Here is a 26,302-nt window from a genome sequence, read left to right as displayed (position 1 = left end):
GATTGATTTTCCCCAACAAACCTTTTTAAAAATTAAAATTGATAATTTCAGCTCGTCAATTGTTATATCATAATGACATCTTTGTAAAAGTTTCTTTTGGGAAAAGGTTTTGAATGGCTCCCCATTTTCATTAAAGACCTGCTTTGAGACATAAATGATACAAGTAAAATTCTTCAATGATAAGCCTAGAACAAGGTCTTAAACAAGTATTAAACCAGCCTCTAACGTGACTGGAATTTGGAACTAATTTATTTTGCTGTATAATGTTGGTTATTTAAATAATGACTGTATTTTTATGATTTTGGACTGGAATTGAAAACTTTATTACAAAGTTGCTCATAAATGGAAGCAATATCACCGGTTTCCTCCTGGATTTGTCTAAATGCTGTGCTGAGCAATGGAATTAGATAAAGTTGAATAATGTTTGTTATGAGGTTGGCTGAATATTTAGGAATTTTATTTAATATTTGGATTATTCACATGAAAATTATCATGTTTAGGCTGTTAATAAATTAGCTGAGATTATGAATCGGAAGGACATGAAGAGAGACCATGGCAGACGTGGAACTGACACTGATGTTCGCAAAAAAGAAAAAGAAAATCGAAAACTGCAATTGGAGCTGAGGTCAGAGCGGGAAAAGCTGTCACAAATGATGATTAAATACCAGAGAGAGCTGAATGAAATGCAAGCGGTAAGATTATGCATGAAGATTGCCACACAGGGCAAGATATAAGTTTATTCTATGTGAAAACTTAATTGCATAAAAAATTGGTCTTGAGGTCAATGTATGGATTATGACCATTTTCTCTGCAGCAGTACTTGGATTTTGATGCTGTTGATTTTAATAATAATGACTAATAAACTGTACAAATGCAGTCTGAAATATAAAAAAAATGAAATGGGTAAAGATAGTAGAAATCTTAAACGTAGGCAGTTTGTTGAATTGCTGTAGGCTGTCCTGTATTATAATTCTGCATAATGGATTTTGAGTTTAAAAATATAAAAAGCATTTGAAGGGTTACCGTTATTTTGATCTGGCATAGAATTCTTTAAATTATAATTTTCAAATCATTAAAGCATTTCATAAAAATAATTCAGTCATTTAATTTGTACAATTTGATGTACAGCTTAATGTTCTTTCAGTGTTATAGTTTCATTGTTTATGCAGGATTTTATTGAAATTTAGGTATAGAATCAAAGATTAATTTGGAAACTAAATTGATTACTTTGCAAATCTTTAAGATGAAAAATTCAAGTTTTCATTAATAGTGAAGGATTTTGCAAGTTTGCATATCTTGAAACCTCTACTTTCCTATTTTGACAGTGACCTGTTTAGCTTAGAACTAGCTATCACTTTTCTGTGAAAATAACCTAATGGACAGATGCATGCATATGGGGAGATGTGGTCCAATGATTATCTAATTGGACTAGTAATCCAAAACCCCTGCCTAATGTTCTGGGGAATTGGTTCAAATTCCATCAAGGCAAATGGTGAAATTTGAATTCAATCAAAGTCTGGAATAAAAAGCTGTCCTAATAGCAACCATATAACCAAAGTTGATTGTTGCCTGGCCTGCTAGTGATCTCAGATTCATATTAGGAATAAACAAAAATTTCCTGGCAGTTTGAAATATTTATTTGCTTGCTTCTCACAACTTAATAGAGCACCACTAGAAAAATAATTCCATGTCGCTTTCAAGGGGTGCCATTTGGGGATAACTCAGTTGAACATCTTCAAGATTACACTCCAGTGCTATATCACTTCAAATAATGTGAGATGAGCATTAGGAGTTACTGTTTAATACAACATTTGAATGTCAAACGTGTGATTTCTTCAAATAATTGTTCAGCATTATATGGTTAAGGAAAGTCAAAATTGCCATCTGAAACTAGTGAGGAACATTGTTATGGAAATTCATTGCACACTAAAGTCTTGATGGAAATTAGTTTTGGAGTGGTTCGAATCGTATTCGTATTTTCCCTCAGCAAGCATTCATTGCAAAAGATTGCTGTTGCATTTGATGTGTCCATAACTATAATATATTTCTGGTTGGAGCATTACACTTTATATAATCCTAACAGTTTTTATTTCTAGCAGAAAACCATGTATTTTTTCCTCCTTTCTCCATCATCCGCATGTTAGGCACAAGTATCCATGTATATCTGTGCATACAACTGCAAGCATTACTCTATTCTTCTTAACACCTTGCAGAGAAAGCTGTTGTATCATATTAGCACCAGAATGAGTTCAAATCAAAAGCAATCAGTGAGTTCCTAATAGAATGAGATGAGATTAGAGTGAAAATAGTATTTGCATAACAAGAATTTAATTCACACTGAGAGTGAAAGGGGAATATTGTACCTTAATTGTAATTTAAATTGATAGCATTAAAAGTGAAATATGAATTGACTAACGTTTATCATGAGAATGGTGACTCGTGGAAGAACAATGGAGTGTGATTTCTGTATATTACAGAGTTTAATTAAACTGTTCATTCAACCAAAAATATGTCATAAATTAGATTACTTAAGGTCCCTGAACGTGTACAGGAGTTCAAATATGGGGGGTGCGGTGGAGTGTGTAAGAGATGTTGCTACAAGAAGAGTTGACGGTAGTTGCTGGAAAACGTGGACCTTGCTATTGTAGAGGGAGGAAAATCACAGCTTTGCAAATTTCAGGAACAGCAAGGAGGGACAGGCTCGAGCAGGAACTTTGGTATTTAATTGCCTTCCCTTATAATAACTTTGAAGCACTGACGTCTAGTTAGAAGGATGAGGTCTTTGGGCAGAACCATCAAAGAGATTGCAATAACACTAAAAGTAGATTTGGGTTAAGAATCAGTGGTTCAGCGAGTTTTGAGAAGATTTGTAGCTCAGGTTCTGGATGTAGGTTTGCTCGCTGAGCTGGAAGCTTTGTTTTCAGATGTTTTGTCACCATACTAGGTAACATCTTCAGTGAGTCTCCAAATGAAGCTTAATTCGGAAGCTCACTGAAGATGTTACCTAATATGGTGACAAAACATCTGAAAATGAACCTTCCAGCTCAGCGAGCAAACCTTCATCCAATCAGTGGTTCAGTTTGAAATGTAGTAATTATTGGCATTGACAGTTAAATGGAAGGGCAGTTTTGTAATTCACTGAGAGCCGTAGATGCTTTGTTGCCTTTTGAAGTGGTAGGGTGAGAGAGATTCTGGGAAATGTAGAGAAGTTTATGTAATATGAAGGTGAAAATCTAATGTTTGCAGTTCATGTGGGAGGCAGTGATATAGTAACAGAAAGCACTAAAGTCTAGAAAAACGACTTTAGAAATTGGGAAAGCAGGCTTGTGAAGGGATCTTGAGGATGTTATCTCTAGATTACTACTTCAAAGGACAGCTTGGAAAAGATCTAGAGTACAGGAGGTGTAAAGGTTAAAGCGAGCTAGTTCCAAACAAGGTAAGGTGTGAGCTGCTGACCTGGATAGAAAAGGTAGGCTGTTTGGAATAAGTTTAAAAGTAGCAGAGATTGTCAAAACATTTACAGTCTTTAAAAATTTAATACAGTCATAACTAAAATACAGGTTTCCAGTTAACCTTTTATCAAATACTTTAACAGAATAAAAAATCATCACTTTGGAAAAACCGGCATAAAGCTGGACATAGATAGAACATAGAAAAGTACAGCACAGAACAGGCCCTTAGGCCCACGATGTTGTGTCGAGACTTAATCCTAATGTAAAATATAGGAACTTAACCTACGCACCCCTCAACTCACTGCTATCCATCTGCATGTCCAGCATTCACTTAATGTTCCCAATGACTTCGCTTCCACCACCACTGCTGGCAACGCATTCCATGCATTCACAACTCTCTGCATAAAGAACCTACCTCTGATGTCTCCTTTATACCTTCCTCCTAATATCTTCAAACTATGACTTCTTGTACAGTCAATCCTGCCCTGGGGGAAAGTCTCTGGCTATTGACTCTATCTGTTCCTCTTATAATTTTGTACACCTCGATCAGGTCTCCTCTCTTCCTCCTTCTCTCCAGAGAGAAAAGTCCGAGCTTATTCAACCTTTCTTCATAAGGCAGGCCCTCCAGTCCAGGCAGCATCCTGGTAAACCTTCTTTGCACCCTCTCCAAAGCCTCTGTATCTTTCCTATAGTAGGATGACCAGAACTGGACATAATATTCCAAGTGTGGTCTCACCAGGGACTTACAGAGCTGCAGCAAAACCTCGTGGCTCTTAAACTCGATACCCCTGTTAATGAAAGCCAAAACACCATATGCTTTCTTAACAGCCCTATCCACTTGGGTGGCAACTTTGAGGGAGCTATATACTTGCACACCCAGATCTCTCTGTTCCTCCACACCGTAAGCAGAAATTTAAACAAGCAAATATTGATTTGCTTGTTTTTTTTTAAAAAAAAATTAATTCTTGTGTTGTGGACATCGCTGGCTAGACCAATATTTATTGTCCATCCCTAATTGCCTAGAGGCAGTGAGAGTCAGCCACATTGTTGTGGATCTGGAGTTGCATCCAAGCCAAGCCAGGCAGATGTCCGATTCCTTCCCTAAACGACATTAGTGAACCAGGTGGGTTGTTCCAACAGTCAGCAGCAGTTTCATGATCATCATTAAGGCGTAAATCTCAGTTTTAAAAAAAATTTTTGAATTCATTTCCACCATGTTAAGATCTGAACTCAGGTTCCCAAAACATTACCTGGATATCTGGGTTAATAGTCTAGTGATAATACCACTAGGCCATCACCTCCCCTATATATTGTCATAGAACATGAAAGACTCCAATTGGAAAATGTTTTCTGCTGATTTGAAATAGGCAGGTTTTCATCTGATTGGCTCAATATTATTTGAAGAAAAAATTCTCAATTTCAGCATCTATCGTTGAAGAAAGCAGCTTTCTTCCAACCAATTGAGTATTTTAACAATATCCATGTTCAGGATTCAAGTTTATAGTAGTATATTCATAGAAACTAGTATTCTGTAAATATCCTAATGAAAAGAAAGTTGTTAAGTATGAGATGGGTGCGAGGCAACTGAGCTGGAGAATAAGCAGAAATTGGAAGGGTAATTTGAGTGTCTGTTTGCAAAGGATAACACTTTGGAGAATATGGCATGCCACTTTTCCATTAGCCTCTGTAAAATGACTCGACATTTTTTCCGGCATTAATGTTATCATATAAATGCAAGTTCTTGAAGAATTCATTGTAGAAGTATAAGGCTGTTTCTGACAGTGATTGAAAATAGATGGCAGTGATCCACTGAGTGCTGTTCTGCTACCTTTACTATTCATTGGATAAACACTAAGATATAAAACTGGAGGGTTTGTTTGTAAATACAATGAAAATAGGAGGTAAAACAAATAATTCTGCTAACTAAAGGAAGCTGCAGGATGGTATTGATAAGTTAGTGAAATGAGCGCAAAAGAACAAGGCAAAGTTCAATGAGATTGTATTACTTTTCTTTTGTTTTTAAAGGGAATAAGTGGCCAGTACAGAGAATTTGAGGATTCAAGTTCACTACTAAAAGGCAATATTGCAAGTGGGCAAAAATGAATGGAATTTCATGATTCAATGAGTTGCTCAAAATTAAAATGCTCATTTAGAGAGTTGCTGGAGACATGATGGGTCAAATGGCCCTCTACTGTGCCTTAACACTTCTTTGATTCTGTCAATGCTTATTTGAGTAGAGGATTTGGCTCTTGGAATTAGGGCTGCAGCCCTTATGGGGAAGTAACCCCAACATAAGCCTCTTGGGCCAAATACCCTCTTTCCATATTATAATTTTATGTTTGTTGACAGAAATATAAATATGAGTCAGAGGTACAAGGCACTGCAATATGATTAGTCCACTGATCCACCAGATGCTCACTTGACTGACTAGCAGATTCCTATGCTGAACAGTACTATGGTTCTGTGCCCATTATACCGACAAATATATAAAGCAATACTTTAGGTAAGGACTATATTCCATTAGTGTGCAACCTGATTTAATGGGTTTTTTGGCAGTTCACTATAAATGAAGGTTTGAGGCATCAAACTGTATTTTTGGCCAAAATTGTAGGCAGAAGGTATTCTTATAAATGAGTGAGTCATTGAAAACGATCTGTTTAAAAAAAATGTATGGGAAAGTTTTATTATTGTTGAGGTTGATATTGAGGGATTTATATTAGGTCGACAGTTAGCCTTGAGTGATTGTAAAAGTATTTGCTGTTATCTATCAGTGTAATTAACTTGTATAACATTAATCTTCCAACAGCAAATTGCAGATGAAAGCCAGGTGCGAATTGAGCTGCAGATGGCACTGGATAGCAAAGACAGTGATATTGAGCAACTTCGTTCTCAGCTGCAGTTAGTGCAGGTGGGACTTGACACTACCAGTATTGGCAGTGGGCCAGGTGATGCAGAAGCAGATGATGGATTTCCAGGTATGTATGTGTTTTTATTTTCCTCTTAAAAGTAATAAGATATATTGTCTTTGATACTTTTGAAGTTATCTTTCATTATTTGACTACCTATTCATTTACAATAAAGATGAAATCTTGATTAACTTAATAATGACAATTATATAAAACTACATTTACAGCTTTCAGGAAGAAAGTTCTAACTGAAAGATGTTTAATAAATTTCTTTATTTTGTACGTTTGTAATCAGTTTGTGGTCACTATTCTAACAAATTGTTTTAAATCCAAATGGTGCTTATGAGTTTGTTTTGCTGTTTTGATAATATTTCAATACATATTGTTTAACTCCTGACTTGCTAATAGTACAGAAACTAGTACACTGATATTCTGGGGAGGATTCAAAGGAGAACAACATGGTTGATACTAGGAGTTGGGGCTCTTAAGTTATACAGAAGGGCTTATGGCACAGAACTCTATTCACTTACGGTTCTGGTGATGGGGAGGCACTAAATACTGACTGTTGTAGATAATGCCGAAATGAATAGACTATTTGCCTTAGAATGAGTGTGTCAAACTAGAGGACAGTAGATCAAAATCAGTAAGATTAAAAAGAGATTTGAATGCATTTTCTTTTTCTTATAAAAGAGTAGGAGCTGTAAAATTATAAAATAACCAATATGTAAAATAAAAATGTGACAAATATTTGATGTGTTATTTAACTACCATAGATGAAGAAGTATCTGGTTGCATGCAGGGCTGAATGTTACAGAAATTGATGAAAGGCTATTTCAAAGTGTGCTGTGGCAAGTGAAGACATTTGATTCAATTGGCCCATCCTTAATTCCCCTTGCTTTAACTGTAGTTTTATGTATTCATAAATTATTTAGACTACAAAGTATTTATACCCAGAAGTAAAGCAAACAATTTAGAATGAGAGCCCAAAATCATAATAGTTTATTTTAAAAAAAAAGACTGTACACTTCAAAGTCTACATTGTTGTTTCCAAGACTGTTGATGTGGGAGCTGTGGACTGGGATTTAACGGTTTCTATGATATTGGGTTTCAGGGATTGTGTATGTTCAAGATTGAGAGCAGCAGGCCAAGATTAAAAAGTAAAATTTTGGCAAGAGATACATACATTATTCTGAATTTTTTTTCTCTTTGGAGATCAGGCATTATTTGGAAATTTGCCTTGGGGAATTTGAATAGTTTGCCATTGATATAGGAAGTGCTGCAGAAAATCAGTAGGTTTGTTAGCAACAGAGTTACTGTTTTAAATCCCATAACTGTTCTTCAGAACCTGTTCCAAAGAAAATGATCAACCAAGTAGAATGTATTCAGGATTAATAATCACAAAGACATTTGAAAACTATGCCATTTCACTGTTGATTGTAAGATTGGGACTACCTACGTAAAATATGTAATAACTCAAGTTTGCAAGAACAAAGACTTTGAAGTTGAACTTAAATAATCTGTAGTAAAATATGTTTACGCAGTCTTGACCCATGTCCCAGTGGATGTGAATTCACAGCAATGGTTTGGTAACAAAAGGAAATGTATTTCACTCTTTGCTCAATAACTGTAGAAGTTCAGTATTTACTTTGAGAGGTGAGCAGTTAAAATTCTTTGTAAAACACTTTATTTTTGTGTAACAATATAAAGTACGGCTGTTTTATCCATCTTTAAAAAAACACATTCATAATTTTTAAAAAAATTCCATTAACTTCTTGCCCATCTTTTTTCTACCTGATTATTTCAATTTAGTTTTGTTTTTCATTTTCTAATCCTTTTCTACACTGAAGTTATGAAAAATAAATATCTTTGCTTTTCTACCTGTTTGTTGCCTTGGTTTTCTCAGTTCGTATCACTCAGTCCCATACAACGGAGTCCATGTCTTTTAGCTACAAACGCTCTTCCACTTCTGTCACCCTTGCCACTAAGCCCTCTTATTCTTACATCCATGATTCTGATTCTGAGTCTGAGTCAGACGAAGATGCAGAGCCCTTTGTACGTACACAGTCTGATCCTGGCTCTGAGCCTGAACTTGAACCTGATTCCCCAGGTGATGTACTGCATGTGACTTGAGCATTATTTGCTTTTTAAAAATAGCTTGACTGTTATTAGAGTTTCTCTAATAGTCTTTGTATACACAAAGATTGAGCTGACAAAATGTTGTTTGGAGTATGACTGCATGCAGAAGAATACAGAAGAAGGAAATATTACTTTTATGTAAAGTTCCCTTATCATCATTTGCATTGGCATTGACCTATATGTAGAAACCCTTTTTTTTAAATCGATACATTCAGCTTAAAGATACAGTAAAATGCTGACATATAACTTATTAACTTGGAATTTAATTCTTGGCATGGCCTATTGCCTTAATCTCTTAATTTTAAATTATGTGGCTTTTGTTCTCATTTGTAATGCAGATTCTTGACTGTAGCATGTTCTGTTTTGTTCAAACAAATTAATATTAAAGGGATCCAATGGTTTGGACAAGTCAAATTTCATTCTTTTTGTAAAAAAGTTTGGGAATTACTGTAATTTCTTTAGGACATAATATTTAGTAGTAAGAAATATTGGTCAGAACATTGAGTATAGGAGTCGGGAAGTCATGTTGCAGCTGTACAGGCCACTTTTGGAATATTCTGTGCAATTCTGGTCTCCCTCCTATAGGAAGGATGTTGTGAAACTTGAAAGGGTTCAGAAAAAATGTACAAGGGTTGGAGGGTTTGGGCTGTTTTCCCAGGAGCATCAGAGGCTGAGGGGTAACTATATAGAGGTTTATAAAATCATGAAGGGCATGGGTCGGGTAAATGGACAAGGTCTTTTTTCCAGGGTAGCGGAGTCCAAAACTAGAAAACATAGGTTCAGGGTGAGAGGGGAAAGATTTAAAAGGAATCTGAGGGGCAACTTTTTCATGCAGAGGGTATTGCGTGTATGGAATGAGCTGCCAGAGGAAGTGGTGTAGGCTGATGCAATTACAGCATTTAATTAAGGCAGCTGGATGAATACATGAATAGGAAGGTTTTAGAGAGTTAAGGGCCAAGTGCTGGCAAATGGGACTAGATTAATTTAGGATCTCTGGTCAGCAGGGATGAGTTGGACTGAAGGGTCTGTTTCCATGCTGCACAACTCTATGACTCTATAAATGGTGAGAAAACAATACGGATTCAAATGATTGAAGATGAAACAATATGTTCTGCAGGTTTGAATTTCTACATTTCTTCACTTTTATAGTTAGTCACACTAATTGCGGATGGAAGATGTGCTTCCAGGTTGGCAGTAATTTTTCAACACATCGTTTATTAAAGCTGGATTACAACCGTAAAGTAAAAACGGTCAGTTGACTTAGGCTTTCTAAATTTAAAAATGGTGAGATATTGGTGTCAAAGCTGGAACCAAGTATGGATGCTACTCCATTTAGATGCCCAGAATGTTTGGTCAACTGGGAGTGTAATTTTTTAAAATCCAAGATTAGAGTAGTGCTGGTAAAGCACAGCAGGTCAGGTAACATCCAAGGAGCAGGAAAATCGACATTTCAGGCAAAAACCCTTCTTCAGGAATCAAGAGCCATTCGTGATGAAGGGCTTTTGCCCGAAATATCGATTCTCCTGGTCCTTGGATGTTGCCTGACCTGCTGTGCTTTACCAGCACTACTCTAATCTTGACTCCAATCTCCAGTATCTACAGTACCGACTTTTACCTAGTGTATTTTTTTAAAGCTCATTTCCATTTTTCTCAGAATCCAGATTGGAAGGTTGGCTTTCCTTACCCATGAGAAACAACACAAAGAAATTCCTATGGCGAAAGCAGGTATGGTTTTTCCTTCCAATGAACTTCCCTTTTAAGTGAATATCTGGATTAATAATCCTCAATTGAATAAAGTATCTGTTTGAAATTGAGTGAGTAGTATTAGTAGGTCTCTGTCCCATCTGGTGATGACTGCAGTGAAATAGCCAACAATATGTCTTTCATGGTTTATAGGTGGTGACCAGTTGAGTAATATATTTGCATATAATTTTCAATGTTTTGATGAATGGCTGGCCTGTTAAATCCTATTCTGACAATTTGTCTGATTTGCAGACGTGAAAATAATACAGTATTTAATGCAAAAATGTTAACTGTGAAGAAAGACTTTGCATAAAATTTTTATATAAGAAAAAGTGGTCATGGTCGTTTTGGTTTCTAGAGTTTCCAAAACGTGTATTAACAATGTAGATATGGTTGTGACTTCTATTCATTGTTCCCTCAATTCCACCAGATTTGGACATTAATCCAATTAGCCATTATGAAACCTGGCTGTCGGGGCTCTCTGATGGTCTTTGAATGTGTAGACTCAAACTGAAATTGAATTTAACTTAAAACTTCTGAAAACTGTAAAAGAAACTGCAAATCAGACAATATATTAAAAAAAAACCATCAAGGGGCAATTTATGTCAATACTCAATTGTCTGAATAAGGGCTAATTGCTATGAGCGCGGAGCTGTGTGAGTACTTTTAATTTTAGTGTGGCTCAAAAAGGCTGCAAAATTTAAAAGTACACAGAGACTGTTGACGCATAATATGCTCACAAAGAAATCTAAAATTTAGAAATTTTGGTGGAGAGGGCTGTGCAGTTCTGCTTTTTGCCTCCTACTTGTGGTTTGTGTTGCAGGTAAATGTTTAATTTAATCTAACCATAATTTAAAGTGGATCAAGGAATTAATTCAAAATTCTATGCCAAGTTGATTATAAATGAACTTCAGTTAATTAAATAAATAAATATAGATAGGGAAGGGATTGCAGGTGGAATACCACACTACAGCTGTGATGTTTGTGAAAGGTAATACAATCCTGGACAACCCTATACTGTATGCAGTTAAGTCACTGCTTTTCAAGAAGCTCCAGCTGAAATTTTGAGTTACAGTCCAAAACGCAGTAATTGTCGTGTATCAGGGAAGGGGAGAATTTCTTGGACACTGATCCAAAAGGAATTCTCCCCTATTAGACTAGAACTGGAATGCCCCATTCATGGTCATATAAGAGACGAGGGATCAGGCGCTAAGTAGATCCCGAGTGTATCGCTTGATTAGCCTTGTCTCTTATCCAGGCTGTTATTGCCTGGGTGGATATGGGCAAACTGACTGCAATACCATGAGGTATGAGGACATTCAAGTGGGAAATGTGATGAGGAATGTGGTAGTGTTGGGGACAGTATGGTTGAGGTTAAATATTGTAGGCACTACAGGGAGACCCAAAGATTTGTTAAGGACATATTGTTATGGTTGGAAAAGAAATTTAAGGAGGCAGATCCTGTTGTGAATAGTCCATGTGGAAACCAATAATGTTGGTGGAATGAAGTTCCATTGGGGGAGATTATTGCCTTTAAAATTCTGCTTATTAATTTGGACCCTAGGTAATCTCTGCACTCCCTCGACCCTGTTAAACTAGCACAGTGTGAGATAGATCAGAGGGTTCAATTGGTGGCTTGAAGACTGGTGTGGGAGATGAAGGATTTGATTCATTGGACACTGGCAACAGTACTGTGGAAAGAGAGAGCTGTTCTGTTTATTGAGGTGCCAATGAAATTGGGCTGGAAATAGTATCTTTGCACTTTGAATAACCAGCATAATTGGTAGGATTTTAAACTTTTTAAAAATGGTGTGGGGTATGTAAAATTTATAAATGTAAGGAGAAAATCCAAGGCAATAGAGCAGTGCAGCAATTTAGTTTAGAGTTACAAAAGAAGAGACACAGGTTTGTGTATTAATTAATAAGGTCAAATCAGAGCAAACAGCTTTTAAAAACTCAATATTTATGTAGCCCATTTCACAACCGAAGATCATCTCGTGATTTGCATTCAGTGAAGCATTTTTGAAAGCTCACAAACTGTTGAGATGTAGAAAATGTTGCAGCTACAGCATTACCCACAAACAGTAATGACCAGATAAATCTCGAGAGGTTAAAATTGGCCAATACTCTTGGTAACTTCTTCACTGTTCTGTGAAATTTTGTCTGAGGAACTTTTATATTGTTCTCAGAGGGAAGATGGCATAGTTTGATATCTCATCTGAAAGATGACATCTCGACCAGTGCAAAAATCCCTGAATGCTGGAAAATTATAGCAGCCCGCATTTTTATGCTCAGATCATGAACTGAAATTTGAATTCCCAGTCTGGGAATAACTGACACCAGTTATGACGTGCCAAAAATTTATTACAAAGTAAGTGGATTATTGACACAGAGGTTCTGATCTACTTAATAACCAGCACAGAAACTGCAATGCATGATGGCTGAGATTGGAACTAAATATTCCAGCACTTAACACAGTGAAAAGAAATAACCAGAAAAGAAAAGGAGCTGGGAAAGTAGACTTAATTTTAAAAAAGAATGACACAGGACAGTAGTGAAGGAAATTCTTTGGCCCAGAGAAGAAATGTTGACTCCGTTGTTGAAGATGTGAGAATGTCACTTTGACTACTTTGACTCAGATTGGATTTAGGAAAGGAAAGTTGTATTTGATGCATTTGAATATTTGAGGATGCAACTATTAGGGAATTTCAAAACTGAACCAGTAATTGTATATTTAGATTTTTAAAAAACAGAAAATAAAATGTCTCATGAAAAGTTGTTACAAATCACCATGGGGTTGAAGGTGATAGTCTAGCATGAATAGAGGATTGTTTAAAGGGCAGAAAATAGAATAGGATAAATAAACCATTTTTGAGTTGTTAGGCTGTCAACAATAATCAGTTCTCAGACCTTAACTGTCCACAATCTATCTTATGATTTAGATGAAGGAATAGAGTGAAATGGACCAGGTTTGCTGATGATACAAAGCTCGGTATTATGGCTATACGTATGAAGTTCTTAGCAAAACTCTCTTGTGTTATTTCTTCCAAGCTTTAAATTGCATTATATAGCAATACTGTATCTGCACCATTTACTTGAATTTTCCAATTGAAAAATTAGAACAATTCTTTTTAATAGTCAAAATGTTGGTTTATCTCCTCCAGGAGGATTTTTCACGTCTTCTACAGCCAAGGTGGAATTTCCCACTTCTTCACTGGCAAAATAGACATTTTCCTGCCTTTCACGACCCAAAACACAATACACATCCCTTCTTTAATTTTTAAGCGAAACTTATATGGCGGCACCTTAAGTAAATTATGTCACTTTTCTGACACTGCGGCATCAGTGTGAATTGATTTTCTGGTCTTTGCTCTTGTTAGCTGTAGCTGTGTCTTGTGACCCTTCATTCATGACAGTGGCAATGGGTTTTTTGAATCATTATTGTAATATTTTCTTCCCCTTTATCTTTAGGGAGCTTTAATTTTGCTCCCTGAGTTCCCACTCAATCCCAATAAGCCCTCTTCTCTGAAGACACTCTCATTTTGGGCCTGCACTGTTTTTCTTGTACCTCTTACCAGCTCTGAGACAAAGATATCCATGTCTCAAGGGGAGTGCTGCTTTTGTCCTATTGTGAGCTGCACGAGTGCTGCTGACTGTTTGTTGGGGTGTACATTTCAGTTGCTTTGTTTTCTTCAGGTGGTAATGTACTTAATGATTAACTCACTTGTTTTCAGATTTTTTTTATTTTCCTTGGGCTGAATGGGTTCACTTTGGCATTTCTATCTTGAGGTATTTCAGTAACAGGGCCCACCACTGATGACCATTTCATATTGGGCTCTGAGTGGTTGAGGTACTGTGCTCCTACCTATTCTCTTTTCTCTGTCTATGGGTTTGTCTAATTATCAAGGACAGAGTATGAGTTTTTTTTAATCAAGAAGAAGGCTATGGGGAAAGAACAGTAGACAGGATAGCTTCTACAGAGTTGTCACAGGGCTGATATCACCTTCTGAATTGTATGATGCTGTGACATTCTCAAACTGGAATTACTGATGTCCTGTTCTCTGGATTATTAATCCAGTGAAAAAAAAATCAGTAATGTACACAATTCAAATAAGATAGGGCGTCATGGCTCAGTGGTTAGCACTGCTGCCTCACAGCACCAGGGACCCGGGTTCGATTCCAGCCTCGGGCTACTTCTCTGTGTGGAGTTTGCACATTCTCCCCGTGTCTGCGTGAGTTTCCTCTGGGTGCTCCGGTTTCCTCCAAATGTGCAGGTTAGGTGAATTGGCCATGCTAAATTGCCCGTAATGTTAGGTGCATTAATCAGAGGGAAATGGGGCTGGGTGGGTTACTCTTCGGAGGGTCGGTGTGGACTGGTTGGGCCAAAGGGCCTGTTTCCACACTGTAGGGAATCTAATCTAAGTGGCACTTGTGCTACATAACACAAGGCAGTTTATTGCATGATAGCAATAGGTACAAATTACATAGTGTAGAGTAAGTATGTGTAAATAGTCAATCAGGAAGTAGACCTCATGCTAGACTGTCTGAGTATCTATCCAAAGATTGCGTGATATCATATGCAACAGTTATGACCATTACTGATGGTTGTTTTGTATTCCTGCTTTTTAAACAAATTGACTTTAAATTCTACAGGTGCCACGGTGGGATTTGAACTTAAGTCTGATGCATTTCTTCAGACCTCTAGATTACTCATTCAAAAGTACTGCTACTATGCTATCCTTCCCTCTCATTGTAATTTTATTTTGTTAATTAATTATCCCACATGCTAAATTTACTTTGGCTAAGGATTTGAAACTTTGAACTAATTACTAGATTATAAGTAGATTAAAGTAAATATTTATCTGCAATGCAAGCTGCTGTAAGTAATAGAGGCAAAAAGTATCACTTTAATTTCTACATTTGATACAATTTATTTTATATCTGCGTTGTATCATTTGAGGCACGTCCAAGTTCCATGTGCAGACTCCATTTCCTGCCCGTGATAATATGCATTGATTTGAACAGTCATTTGCAGCTGATTTAAATTACTTTTTTCCTTTTTAAATATTTGTAGCTTATATTGTCTATTTTTATATTTCATGCTAGTTTTCTGACACTACTTTCTCCATTTGTTTTGTAGTTATCCTTTCCTGCATTCTAAAACATTGTGAATCCATTGTCCTACCAATAAACTTCTCAACCATTGTACACCTTCTCTTTCAATTTGATACCATCTTTAACTTCCTTTGTTAGTCTCCTTCCAGCAGTCTTTCCAAATTGTCTATAATAATTACTACTGCTTCTGTACATCTTATCTTTTATATCTGTTTATCTAGTCCAGGTTGGCCAACTCTTCTTCATACCTTTTGTAATTCCTTAAGTTAAAGGGAATAGTTATAAGACTTGCATTTCTCTCTGTCAATCTTGCTTCCCTTGACAAGCTCCATATCATTGTCAATAATTCCACTTACCCTTCCATGTTCATTGTTTTAATTTGAATCAAGGTATAGTTAGTAAATCAGCAGATGACACCAAAATTGGAGGTGCAGTGGACAGCGAAGAAGGTTACCTCAGATTACAACCAGTATCTTGATCAGATGGTCCAATGAGCTAAGAACTGGCAGGTGGAGATTCATTTAGATAAATGCAAGGCGCTGCATTTTGGGAAAGCAAATCTTAGCAGGACTTATGCATTTAATGGTAAGGTCCTCAAGAGTATTGCTGAGCAAAGAGACCTTGGAATGCAAGTTCATAGCTCCTTAAAAGTGGATTCGCAGATAGATAGGATAGTGAAGAAGACGTTTAGTATGCTTTCCTTTATCGGTCAGATTATTGAGTACAGGAGTTGAGAGGTCATGTACAGGACATTGGTTAGGCCACTGTTGGAATATTGCGTGGAATAATCTGGTCTCCTTCCTATTGGAAAGATGTTGTGAAACTTGAAAGGGTTCAGAAAAGGTTTACAAGGATGTTGCCAGGGTTGGAGAATTTGAGCTATAGGGAGAGGCTAAACAGGCTGGGGCTGTTTTCCCTGGAGTGTCAGAGGCTGAGGGGTGACCTTATAGAGGTTTACAAAATTATGATGGGCATGGATTGGATAAATAGACAAAGTCTTTTCCCTGGGTTGGAGGAATTCAGAACTAGAGGGCAAAGATATAAAAGAGACCTGAGGGGCAACGTTTTCACACACAGGGTGGTACGTGTATGGAATGAGCTGCCAGAGGAAGTGGTGGAGGCTAGCACAATAGCAACATTTAAAAGGCATCTGGATGGGTATATAAATTGGAAGGGTTTGGAGGGATATGGGCTGGGTGCCAGCAGGTGGAACTAGATTGGGTTGTGATATCTGGTCAGCATGGACAAGTTGGACCGGAGGGTTTGATTCTATGTTGTACATCTCTATGACTCTAAATGTTTGCAGCCTGCACATCCTGTTTAATGTTACTTAACTTCTGCTCTATGCTGTTGATTGTAAATACTTCACCTCTTTAGCATCCTTTATCTCTGCTTCCCCCAATCCACTGTTGAAACTCTTGACCACGTCAACTCCAGCGATCTTATTTCAGTGGTCTAATAGCAGATCTCCCTTCTTGCTGATTTTGTTAACTTCAGCTTATCTAAAATTCTGCTAATATTGAACCGTCATAAAATTCACAAGTGACTACAATCCTTGGTGATCTATATTGATCCACACCATAGATTTAAGTTTTATTCTCATCTTGCACTACATTCTTGGCCTTTCTCATCGCTACCTTTGGAATCTCCTTCAGCACTAAAACTCCAAACAGAACACCTTTTTTAAAATCTGATTCTGGTCTCTTATTCATCCTCCCTTCACCAAAATAGTGTTGAGATTGGTAGATTTTTGATTGATATAGGTCAACAGTGCATGAGGGATAGATCTGACATGACCTAACAACAGATAACAAGTTAAGGGGCTGAATAGTCAACGCCTTGTCTTTTATTTGCTCCATCATGAGTGACCATATCTGCAGATGTTTCAGCTGTACACTGTACAAATCTATCCCTCAGTCCATCTGCTTATCCTCTCTATACAGAATCGTAGAAGTGTTATGGCATAGAAGGAGATAATTCAGCCCATCTTGTCAGCACTGACTCTTCAAATGAGCATCATTGCATCATGTCAATTTCCTCCTTTTCGCTCCATACATTTGCATGCTATTTCTATCCAAATAATCATCCAATATCCTCTCGAATAACTTGACTGAATTTACCTCCACACTACTTCCAGGCAGTGCATTCCACATTCTAACAACTCACTGAGTGAAGAAGTTTCTCTCTTGCTTCCTTTCCTTTGCTTAGACTTTAAAACAATGCCCTCTCGTTCATTTACCCTTTTGTAACTCAGCTTGCTGATGATTTTGCAAAGCTCTATTACATCTCCTTTCTGGAAATAAACTGGACTCCGTGTTAACTCATAGAGTCTTAGAGATGTATGGCATGGAAACTGACTCTTCGGTTCAACTCGTCCATGCCAACCAGATATCCTAAATTAACATCCCATTTGCCAGTATTTGGCCCATATACCTCTGAACCCTTCCTATTCATATACCCACCACGACCATATTTTTCTTTCCACAGATGCTGTCAAACCTGCTGAGATTCTCCAATGTGCTCTGTGTTTGTTTCCTCGCAGTCTTCTACTCTCCAAGGAGAACAGTCCCAGCTTAGAACATGAAGCGTAGAACAGTACAGCGCAGGAACAGGCCCTTCGGCCCTCCATGTCTGTGCCAGCTGCCTTCAATCTAACCTCATAACTGAAGTTTCTCATTTCTGGAATTATTCTTGTAAATTGTTTCTGCACTCTGTCCATTACATTCACATCTTTCCCATAATTAGATTAGATTAATTACAGTATGGAAACAGGCCCTTCGGCCCAACAAGTCCACACCGACCCGCCGAAGCGCAATCCCCCAGACCCATTCCCCTACATTTGCCCCTTCACCTAACACTACAGGCAATTTAGCATGGCCAATTCACATAACCGGCACATTTTTGGACTGTGGGAGGAAACCCACACAGACACTGGGAGAATGTGCACACTCCACACAGTCAGTCGCCTGAGGTGGGAATTGAATCTGGGTTCTGGCGCTGTGAGGCAGCAGTGTTAACCACTGCCACCGTGCCGCCCACTAATGTGGCACCCACAGCCACACACGATAAATAAGTTATTGTCTAAAACTGTGCTCCTCATTATATCCATGTCTTGGAATAAAACTATAAAATGGATTCTGTCCACCTTCAAATCCTAATTGTCCCCATTTCCCATGCTGAGCCTAGAATTTGTGATCTTGTACACTTTTGTCCCTCCATGGTGTACCCTGCATAATTTCTCTTCTTACTTTACCTGTGCCCAGGGTTTGGCCTCAGAGTTCATACAACACAGAAACAGACCCTTTAGTCCAATCAGTCCATGCCAAACATAATCCCAAACTAAACCAGTCCCACCTGCCTGCTTCTGGTCCATATCCAAACCGTTGCTATTCATGTACTTATCGAAATGTCTTTTAAATGTTGAAATCGTACACGCATAACACCACTTCCTCAGGAAATTCGTTCAGCACACAAACTATCTTCTGTATAAAAGAAATTGCACCCATGTCTTTTTTTTATTAAATCTCTCTCCTCTCATTAAAAAGGTCCCCTCTGTTGTTGGTGAGTGAGACCTACAACAGCCGCTGAGAGAGCTTGAGCTTGACCACACCACCGACTTAATAATGGTGACCATTTTTGACCCTATGTACCTCTGCAGTACTTTGCGATGCCTTTTGACACTCAAGATGCTTTATAAATGCAAGCTGTTACATTGATCATGTGATTAGTCCTAAGAGTATGATGGAACAAATATTTTGGTTGTAGTAACTGAATTTTAAAAATTACAATTTTTCACAAAAACATTCATCAAAGCTTGACTAATAGTTTAACTGATCCTTGATAATTTTTTATGTTTTACAGTATGTAGTTGTGAGCAGTAAGAAGATTCTATTTTATGACAGTGAGCAGGACAAAGAATTGTCTAATCCTTCTATGGTGTTGGATATAGAGTAAGTAACGAATCATGTGTAAATTTTGTATTGAAGGAATAAATGATAAATTAAGTTATGAAGGTGAAGTGTGTATGGGCTATCCAACCCACCTCTGAGGCACAAGTCAGGAATGTGAAGGGATATGCCTCAATTGCCTGAATGAATGCAACTCCAGCACCACTCAAATGCAACACTATCCACTTGATTGGCATTCCATCCACCACCTTAAACATTTACTTCCTCCATCACTGGTGGACTGGCAACATCATGTGCCACCTGCAAAATGGATTGTTGCAAATCACTAATGCTCCTTCGCTGGCACCCTTCAAATACAGTTCCTACCAATTTGATGAATAAGGGCAGCAGATACTTGAGAACCCTGCCACCTGTAAATTGCTCACCATTTTGCAACATTCTCATTTGGCAGTGTACGAAATCCTGGAGCTTGTCTCTTGAACAGTTGTGCTCTTGCACCATATTGACTGCAGTGGTTCAAGAAAGTCTCTTACTACCACACTCTCAATTGTTAAGAGTGGGTAATCGTTGCCAGTGATGCCTGTATCCCATGAGCAAATTTGAAAATAAGCAAGTGTTAATGTAACTATACTGTTGTGAGGTTATGCACACTCCACATCATTAATATTTTCATCGTCCAAATCAATTACCTCTGAACTGAATGAGTTTGCAAATCAGCATCACTAATGGAGCGTTCTCTATGCTTGGCATGTACCACAGCTAGAGTGTCTGATCCTGACAATTCGTGTCAAAGATGGAAAGTATTTTCCATTCCTTGTGCTTTGGCTCGTTCACATTTACTGATATTTCTTTTGTTCCTTTTTATACAGAGGTAGTCATGCTTTCTTTTGTGCCTTCTGAAAATCATTCATTTGTTTCCTAATTCAAGAACAAATTAAAATGATTTTGAACATTCAAAGCCGAATACACTTTTGGTGCCATCTCAGTGTATCAAGAAAATGATGCTTATGAATCTGTATTGTACTTTGGAGAACCCTGTGTAATTCATCAATTAGTTTTAGATAGCCACTCAAGTTATACTTAAATATAGTTTGGAGCAATAAAGTATAAAAGTGTAGCTGCAATAGAATTGTCAATGTTGATATGATTTAAATCATCATTCCATCTTTGTGTGTTGTCCGATTCACTTTCAATCGCAGTTCACTCATGCACACAAGACATTCTCAAGTGACTCCCAAAAAATCTTCAACAGTTTGTGAAGTTTGTGAATTACTGAATAGAGTAGCCTTTCTGTAATCCAAAATAGTGACAAAATTTAATGTCCGGTTGAGTAAAAGAGTTGTAGATAACAAATGAATGAAGCTCAAAAATGCACCTTTCAAAGTGGTGTGTTGCAGTTTTGGTGATGAGTATTTGAGTGACAGGCACAAACGTCTAAGTGCCTAACTTTATCTTGAACAAAGATAAATGCTGCTGTAACTAAACCTCATGACTAAATTGCTTTAGTTTTAATAATAAAATCGTTACAATTTGTCAATCTTAACAGGAGCAACAACAGGTATTTAAACCAATGATTACAGTAAAATCTAGATTAAAAACAAAATTCATCTTCTGTCTGAGTTTTCTGACTTTTTTTTTCCCCCCTTGGTAGAAAAGTTACCTGTAAAGAAGGATCAATTTTTTCATGTTATGGTTAGCAATTTTCAATCCAGTATTTCTGCTTGACCTGTATTATTTTCTGTGATTAGATGCAATCTAATGAAAGCTTATGAATGTAACTCCCCTTGTCATGTAAAATCATCATACTGCAAAAGGGGTGATAGTTTTAGAATGTCTTTTTAAAATAATGTGGTATCTGCTAGTCTGATACAACAGCGAGTGACTTTCACTTTTTCTTAATTTGTTTTTGAACTAATATATTTTAAAATTATCATTTGGAAATGGCTGATGGTAGAATAGTGTCATTGAAAATTTATATTTTTTTGTTTATATGTCGCTTTTCACAGCAAACTTTTCCATGTTCGCCCAGTTACGCAGGGTGATGTATATAGAGCAGATGCCAAAGAGATTCCTAGAATATTTCAAGTAAGTAGGACTTTGCAATCTCTGCCTTTGAAACTCATTGAAAAGCTTTGTTTTAATGAAAATGTTCCCTTAAAAATATATACAATTAATTATAAGTTTCAAACTGATGGCATTCGAAACATCTCTGTTCTATACTTTATAGATCCTATATGCTAATGAGGGAGAGAGTCGGAAGGAGCAAGAATTTCCAGTGGAACCACCTGCTTTGGGGGAGAAGTCAAGCTACATTCCTCACAAAGGTCATGAATTTATACCCACGCTATACCATTTCCCAACCAACTGTGAAGCCTGTACAAAGCCACTGTGGCATATGTTTAAACCCCCACCAGCTTTGGAGTGTCGCCGCTGCCATATCAAATGTCACAAAGATCACATGGATAAAAAGGAGGACCTTATAGCACCATGTAAAGGTAGGTGTTAGGGATTTGTCCATGTTTCATATTTTTTAGTACAAGGCAAAATGTTTTTTGCAGTTTGCTTACAATTTGAAACTTAAATATCTCAATAAATTTCACCAAAAATTGCATTTGCAAATAATTTGAAGCCATTAAAATATTGCTTTTGTTGTAATGCAGTATTTTCCTTCAGTGTATGTTTGTAAAGAAATTTGTTTCTAACTGCATTTATTTGCTAAAAAGGTATTATGTATTGAAATTGGGGGATTCTTTTCCCAATGGTCTTTCGTCTTGGTCATAACTTTCAAGTGTGGTGAATGGGATATAACAATTTCTCCTTTTCCCCTGGATAATGTTTAAAATATTACAGATCATCCACAAGTGACTTGCTAATTTCTTTGTTTAAGTTTGTTAGTTTGATATGTTTTAACCTAAAACTCATACATTGCATCCAGATGAAAAGTTAAACAAATGAAGAAATGGAAGAAAAATAGCTTGCACAACTTATTCTTAGGTTTTTAAAAGAACAAAATAACGTTACAGAGTCCCCAGAATCTCCTTTTGTGTCGATGTAGCATTTTGTTTTTTGAATTATTAGTTTATTCTTGCTGCATCTATTTGATGTAACTTAAATAGGCAATTCTCCCAAGTGAACTCAAGTCACAACATCATTGTGTATCATACTTCAAGCTGTGTTTTTCTGAGGTGCTGTGAAAATCTAGTTTAAGTTAATTTCAGCATAATAGGAAAGGTGCTACAAATTTGTAAGCAAAGCAGGAGAATGAAAGAAGCTTGAAGACAGTAAGGACTGCAGATGCTGGAAGCCACAATCAATAGATGTCAAGCTGGAAAACACAGCAGGTCAGACAGCATCCCAGGAGCAGACAAATCAACATTTCAGGCCTAAGCTCTTGGTCAGTTGACTTTCCTGCTGCTCAGCTGCTGTCTGGCCTGCTTTTTCAGATTCACATCTAATAATAGAAGCTTGAAATTGTTTAAAATCCAGAACTGTCACCAGATAATTCATATTTACCCAATCTATTATGCTGGAGTAAATGTGCTTTAGTGACCAAAATCCATAAGGGCAAAGCCACAAACTCATCAAATAATCAGGAACATTTCAATTTCAAGCAAGCAATTGGACCATCAAATAGATTTGAATGGAAGCGTGAAAAGCTGTGCTTCATTCACATGATCATTCACTCCAGTACTTACTAATAAGTATATCAACAGCAATCGTGTAAGAGTGAGCACTGCAAATGCTGGAGATTAGAGTCAAAAAGTGTGGTGCTGGAAAAGCACAGCCTGTCATTCCTGATGAAGAGCTTATGCTCAAAACGTCAACGCTCCTGCCCCTCAAATGCTGCCTGACCTGCTGTGCTTTTCCAGCATATCACTATTTGAATAATGGGAGAGAAGCAACCTGTGATTAGAGGAGTGATGAGGAGCTAGATAAGTAACTACCGGCAACAAGGCGACCAGGAGGGGACAGTGAGCAGGATGCAGGAAGGTAGGGCTAGGCGCAGATCTTGTACATTTTGTCAGCAGGGGGAGCGGCAAAGTGCATTTTTGTCAAGGTGTCCTCTGTCCATTGAGCTTTTGGGTAAGTAGGAAGCTGCAAGGGGCTGAGAGAAAGGAACTGAAAGTGGAAAAGAAAGGTGGCTGTAAGAGACTTCAGACATTGAAGCAGAATTAGGTCATTCAGCCTATTGACTCTAGTATTGACTTACTTTGAGGCTATTTCTCTGATAATAGACTGTCCCACAGGGGAAACAACCCCCCAACATCTATCCTGTCAAACTCACTAAGAATCTTCTGTATTGTCACTTTTCATTCTTCTAAACCCCGAGAGTATAGACCCAACTACTCAATCCCTTCTCTTAAGAAAATCCCTCTATATCTAGAATCAACCGAATGAACCTTCTTTGTACTGTCTCCATTGCTAGTGTATATTTTTGTAGATAAGGGGACCAAAACTGTTCACAATATTCTGAATGTTGTCTGTTTAGTGTGTTTGGTAGCTTTAGCAAGTCTTCCTTCCCTATACTCCATTTCTTCGAAATAAATACCAATATTCCATTTGTTTTCCTGAAGGAAAATTGAAGAGCTATTGCAATCATGCTTATTGAAGGTGGGTTGGTCAAAACAGATATGAGCCAGAGAAACTGGGAAATTAAATGGTATCTGAACAGAAAGTGAGATAGGACAAAATAGAGTTAAGGCAGCTGTTGGAATCAGTGGGACGTGTTCAGGAAACATCCCTCTTACATCAAAGAAGTGCATGATGTCAGATTGGAACAAAGCATGTTTTGTATCACCCACAAAGTCAGGTCTGTCAAGAACTAATAGTAACACCTTTGCTTTGGAGAAAGTGAGTGGAGTCAAAGGACAAGTTCTCAATGTGAGATGGATAGTGAGTTTTTTTATTCATTCGTGGGACTTCACTAACTGGTCCTGCATTTCTTGCCCTTCAGAAGATGGTGGTGAGCTGCCATATTGAACCACCACAATGTGTTTGATATATGCACACCAACATTGCTGTTAGGGAAGGAATTTGTCCCAGTGACCGGTAATTTTTGGATGATGAGTGGCTTAGAGGGGAACTTGCAGATGGTAGTTTTCCCATGCATTTGCTGCCCTCGTTTCTACATGGTAATGGTCGTGGCTTTGGAAGGTGGTGTTGAAGGAACTTTGGTGAAATTGTGCAATAGATGATACATGCTGCTGATGGAATTGAATTGTCTTTATTGTCACATATACTCACATGAGTACAGTGAAAAGTTTGCAAGTCATCACCTGCTGTGCTATTTTAGATACAAAGGTATAGATTCATGAGCACAAATTCTTATGAAAAGAATTTTTTTTGAAATCCAGCACTTACAGACCTTCAAAACTACAAAATTATAGTAATAAATTTGAAAAGTAAAGAAATAAAAAGTTTGGAGTAACAGCCTTTCCATGATAAAATACTTTTTTTTTCAAAAAAGGAAAACCTTTTAAAGAAAGTCCATTTCACAGCTCTGGGCTCGAGGACCCGACCACGTTGGAATCACGTGATACTCAGTGTCGGTGTTGGAGGGAGTGAATATTTAGGCATATGGTGCTGACCAAGTGGCTGCTTTGCCTTGGGTGGTGTTTAGCTCCTTGAGTGTTGTTGGAGCTGCTCTCAACCAGCCAAGCAGGATCCATCACAATCCTGACTTGCGCCTTGTCGATGGTGGACAGGCTTTGGGGAGTGTGAAGTGAGTTACCCACTGTAGAATTTTGAGCCCTGACCTGCAGTTACAGCCACAGCATTTTTATGGCTAGTCCAATTAAGTTTATTGTCAATGTAACTCTAAAGATGTTGTAATGGGCAATTAAGGATGATGGTGTGCCATTAAATGTCAAAGGGCAATGGTTAGTTTCTCTGTTGTGAAGATGGTTATTGCCTGACACTGGTGTGGCACAAATATCGCTTGCCATTTGTCAGCCTAAACCTGGATATTGTCCAAGCCTTGCCTGAACAGAAACTGACCAAAGACTGCTTCATTATCTGAGGAATTGCAAATGGTGCTGTACATTGTGAAACATCATCTCTTCTGATTTTAATATGGAGGGAAGGTAATTTATGAAAATGGTTGAGCCCTGAGGAATTCATGTAGAGATGCCCTGAAGTTGAGTTACCTGACCTCCAAAAGCCACAACCATCTTTCTTGTGTCAGGTACGATGTCAGCCAATGGAGCAGAAGATGGCCCTTTGTTCAAAGAGCAAATGGGGGATTTTTGATCTGTCCTGCATGCAGTTTGGGGCAGTGGATATGAAGCAAGTGTTGGGGAGGTTTGATGCTAAAAGGAAAGTAAACACTAGTAAAATGGACAGAGGCTGTTGGGCAGTTATGGGTGTAGATGAGAAGACACAGGAAAAGAGAAGGGAAGGTGGTGTTGAGGTAGGAAGTAATCATTCTTTGGGATAAACAGCAGAAAATTGTAACTTTATATCTCATTCCAGATGCTGCGTGACTTGGGTATTTCCAATATTTTGTGATTTTATTGCCAATTTCTACTTCTGCAGGAATTTGCTGTTGTTGACTTCAGTCTCTCTGTCCTTTTCATGTTCGCTAATGCAGTCTTTCCTACAATTCTGTCTCACTCTGTATATCTTTATTTTGCTATTGGTGATCTGTGTCATTCTTATAAATGCATTTTCTCTGTCACTTTCCTTTTCATTTTCTACTTCTGTTTCTCTCAGCTTCTATAACTAAGCAGTGTGGCACAGTGGTTAGCACTGCTGCCTGACAGCGCCAGGGACCCAGATTCAATTCCACCCCTGGGCAACTGTTGGTGTGGAGTTTGTACATTCATCCCGTGTCTGCATGGGTTTTTTCCAAGTGCTCCGGTTTCCTCCCACAATCCAGAGGTGTGCGGGTTAGGTGAATTGGTCATGCTAAATTGCCCATAGTGTTCAGGGATGTGTAGGTTAAGTGCATTAGTCAGGGGTAGCATAGAGTAATAGGATAGGGGGAGTGGGTCGAGGTGGGTTACTGTTTGGAGGGTCGGTGTCAATTTGTTGGGCCGGATAG

At 37.8% G+C, this 26,302-nt stretch overlaps 2 protein-coding genes across 5 annotated transcripts in view; one reads left to right on the top strand and one right to left on the bottom strand.

Annotated features, from left to right (window-relative positions):
* Positions 1 to 26,302, top strand: part of LOC140465898 (rho-associated protein kinase 2-like) — a 230,790-nt gene that overhangs the window by 194,332 nt on the left and 10,156 nt on the right. For 3 of the 4 annotated variants that reach the window (XM_072561831.1, XM_072561815.1, XM_072561824.1), the window contains exons 25-31: positions 501 to 692; positions 6,259 to 6,427; positions 8,262 to 8,465; positions 10,149 to 10,219; positions 19,214 to 19,302; positions 21,267 to 21,345; positions 21,488 to 21,755. In XM_072561831.1, the coding sequence (XP_072417932.1) occupies positions 501 to 692; positions 6,259 to 6,427; positions 8,262 to 8,465; positions 10,149 to 10,219; positions 19,214 to 19,302; positions 21,267 to 21,345; positions 21,488 to 21,755 (1,072 nt within the window). The remainder of the gene's footprint in view (positions 1 to 500; positions 693 to 6,258; positions 6,428 to 8,261; positions 8,466 to 10,148; positions 10,220 to 19,213; positions 19,303 to 21,266; positions 21,346 to 21,487; positions 21,756 to 26,302) is intronic. The other variant, XM_072561840.1, reaches the window with a different exon arrangement.
* The window catches only part of slc66a3 (solute carrier family 66 member 3), a 67,506-nt gene continuing 62,072 nt past the window's right edge, over positions 20,869 to 26,302 (bottom strand). The window contains exon 9 of the transcript XR_011955188.1: positions 20,869 to 20,920. The gene's annotated coding sequence lies outside the window, so the exon portion shown is untranslated. The remainder of the gene's footprint in view (positions 20,921 to 26,302) is intronic.

This window comes from Chiloscyllium punctatum, chromosome 3 (assembly GCF_047496795.1).
Source record: "Chiloscyllium punctatum isolate Juve2018m chromosome 3, sChiPun1.3, whole genome shotgun sequence".
Classification (NCBI taxonomy): Eukaryota; Metazoa; Chordata; class Chondrichthyes; order Orectolobiformes; family Hemiscylliidae; genus Chiloscyllium; species Chiloscyllium punctatum.
Note: the sequence above shows the minus strand (reverse complement) of the source record. Positions and strands in the feature narration are given on the sequence as shown.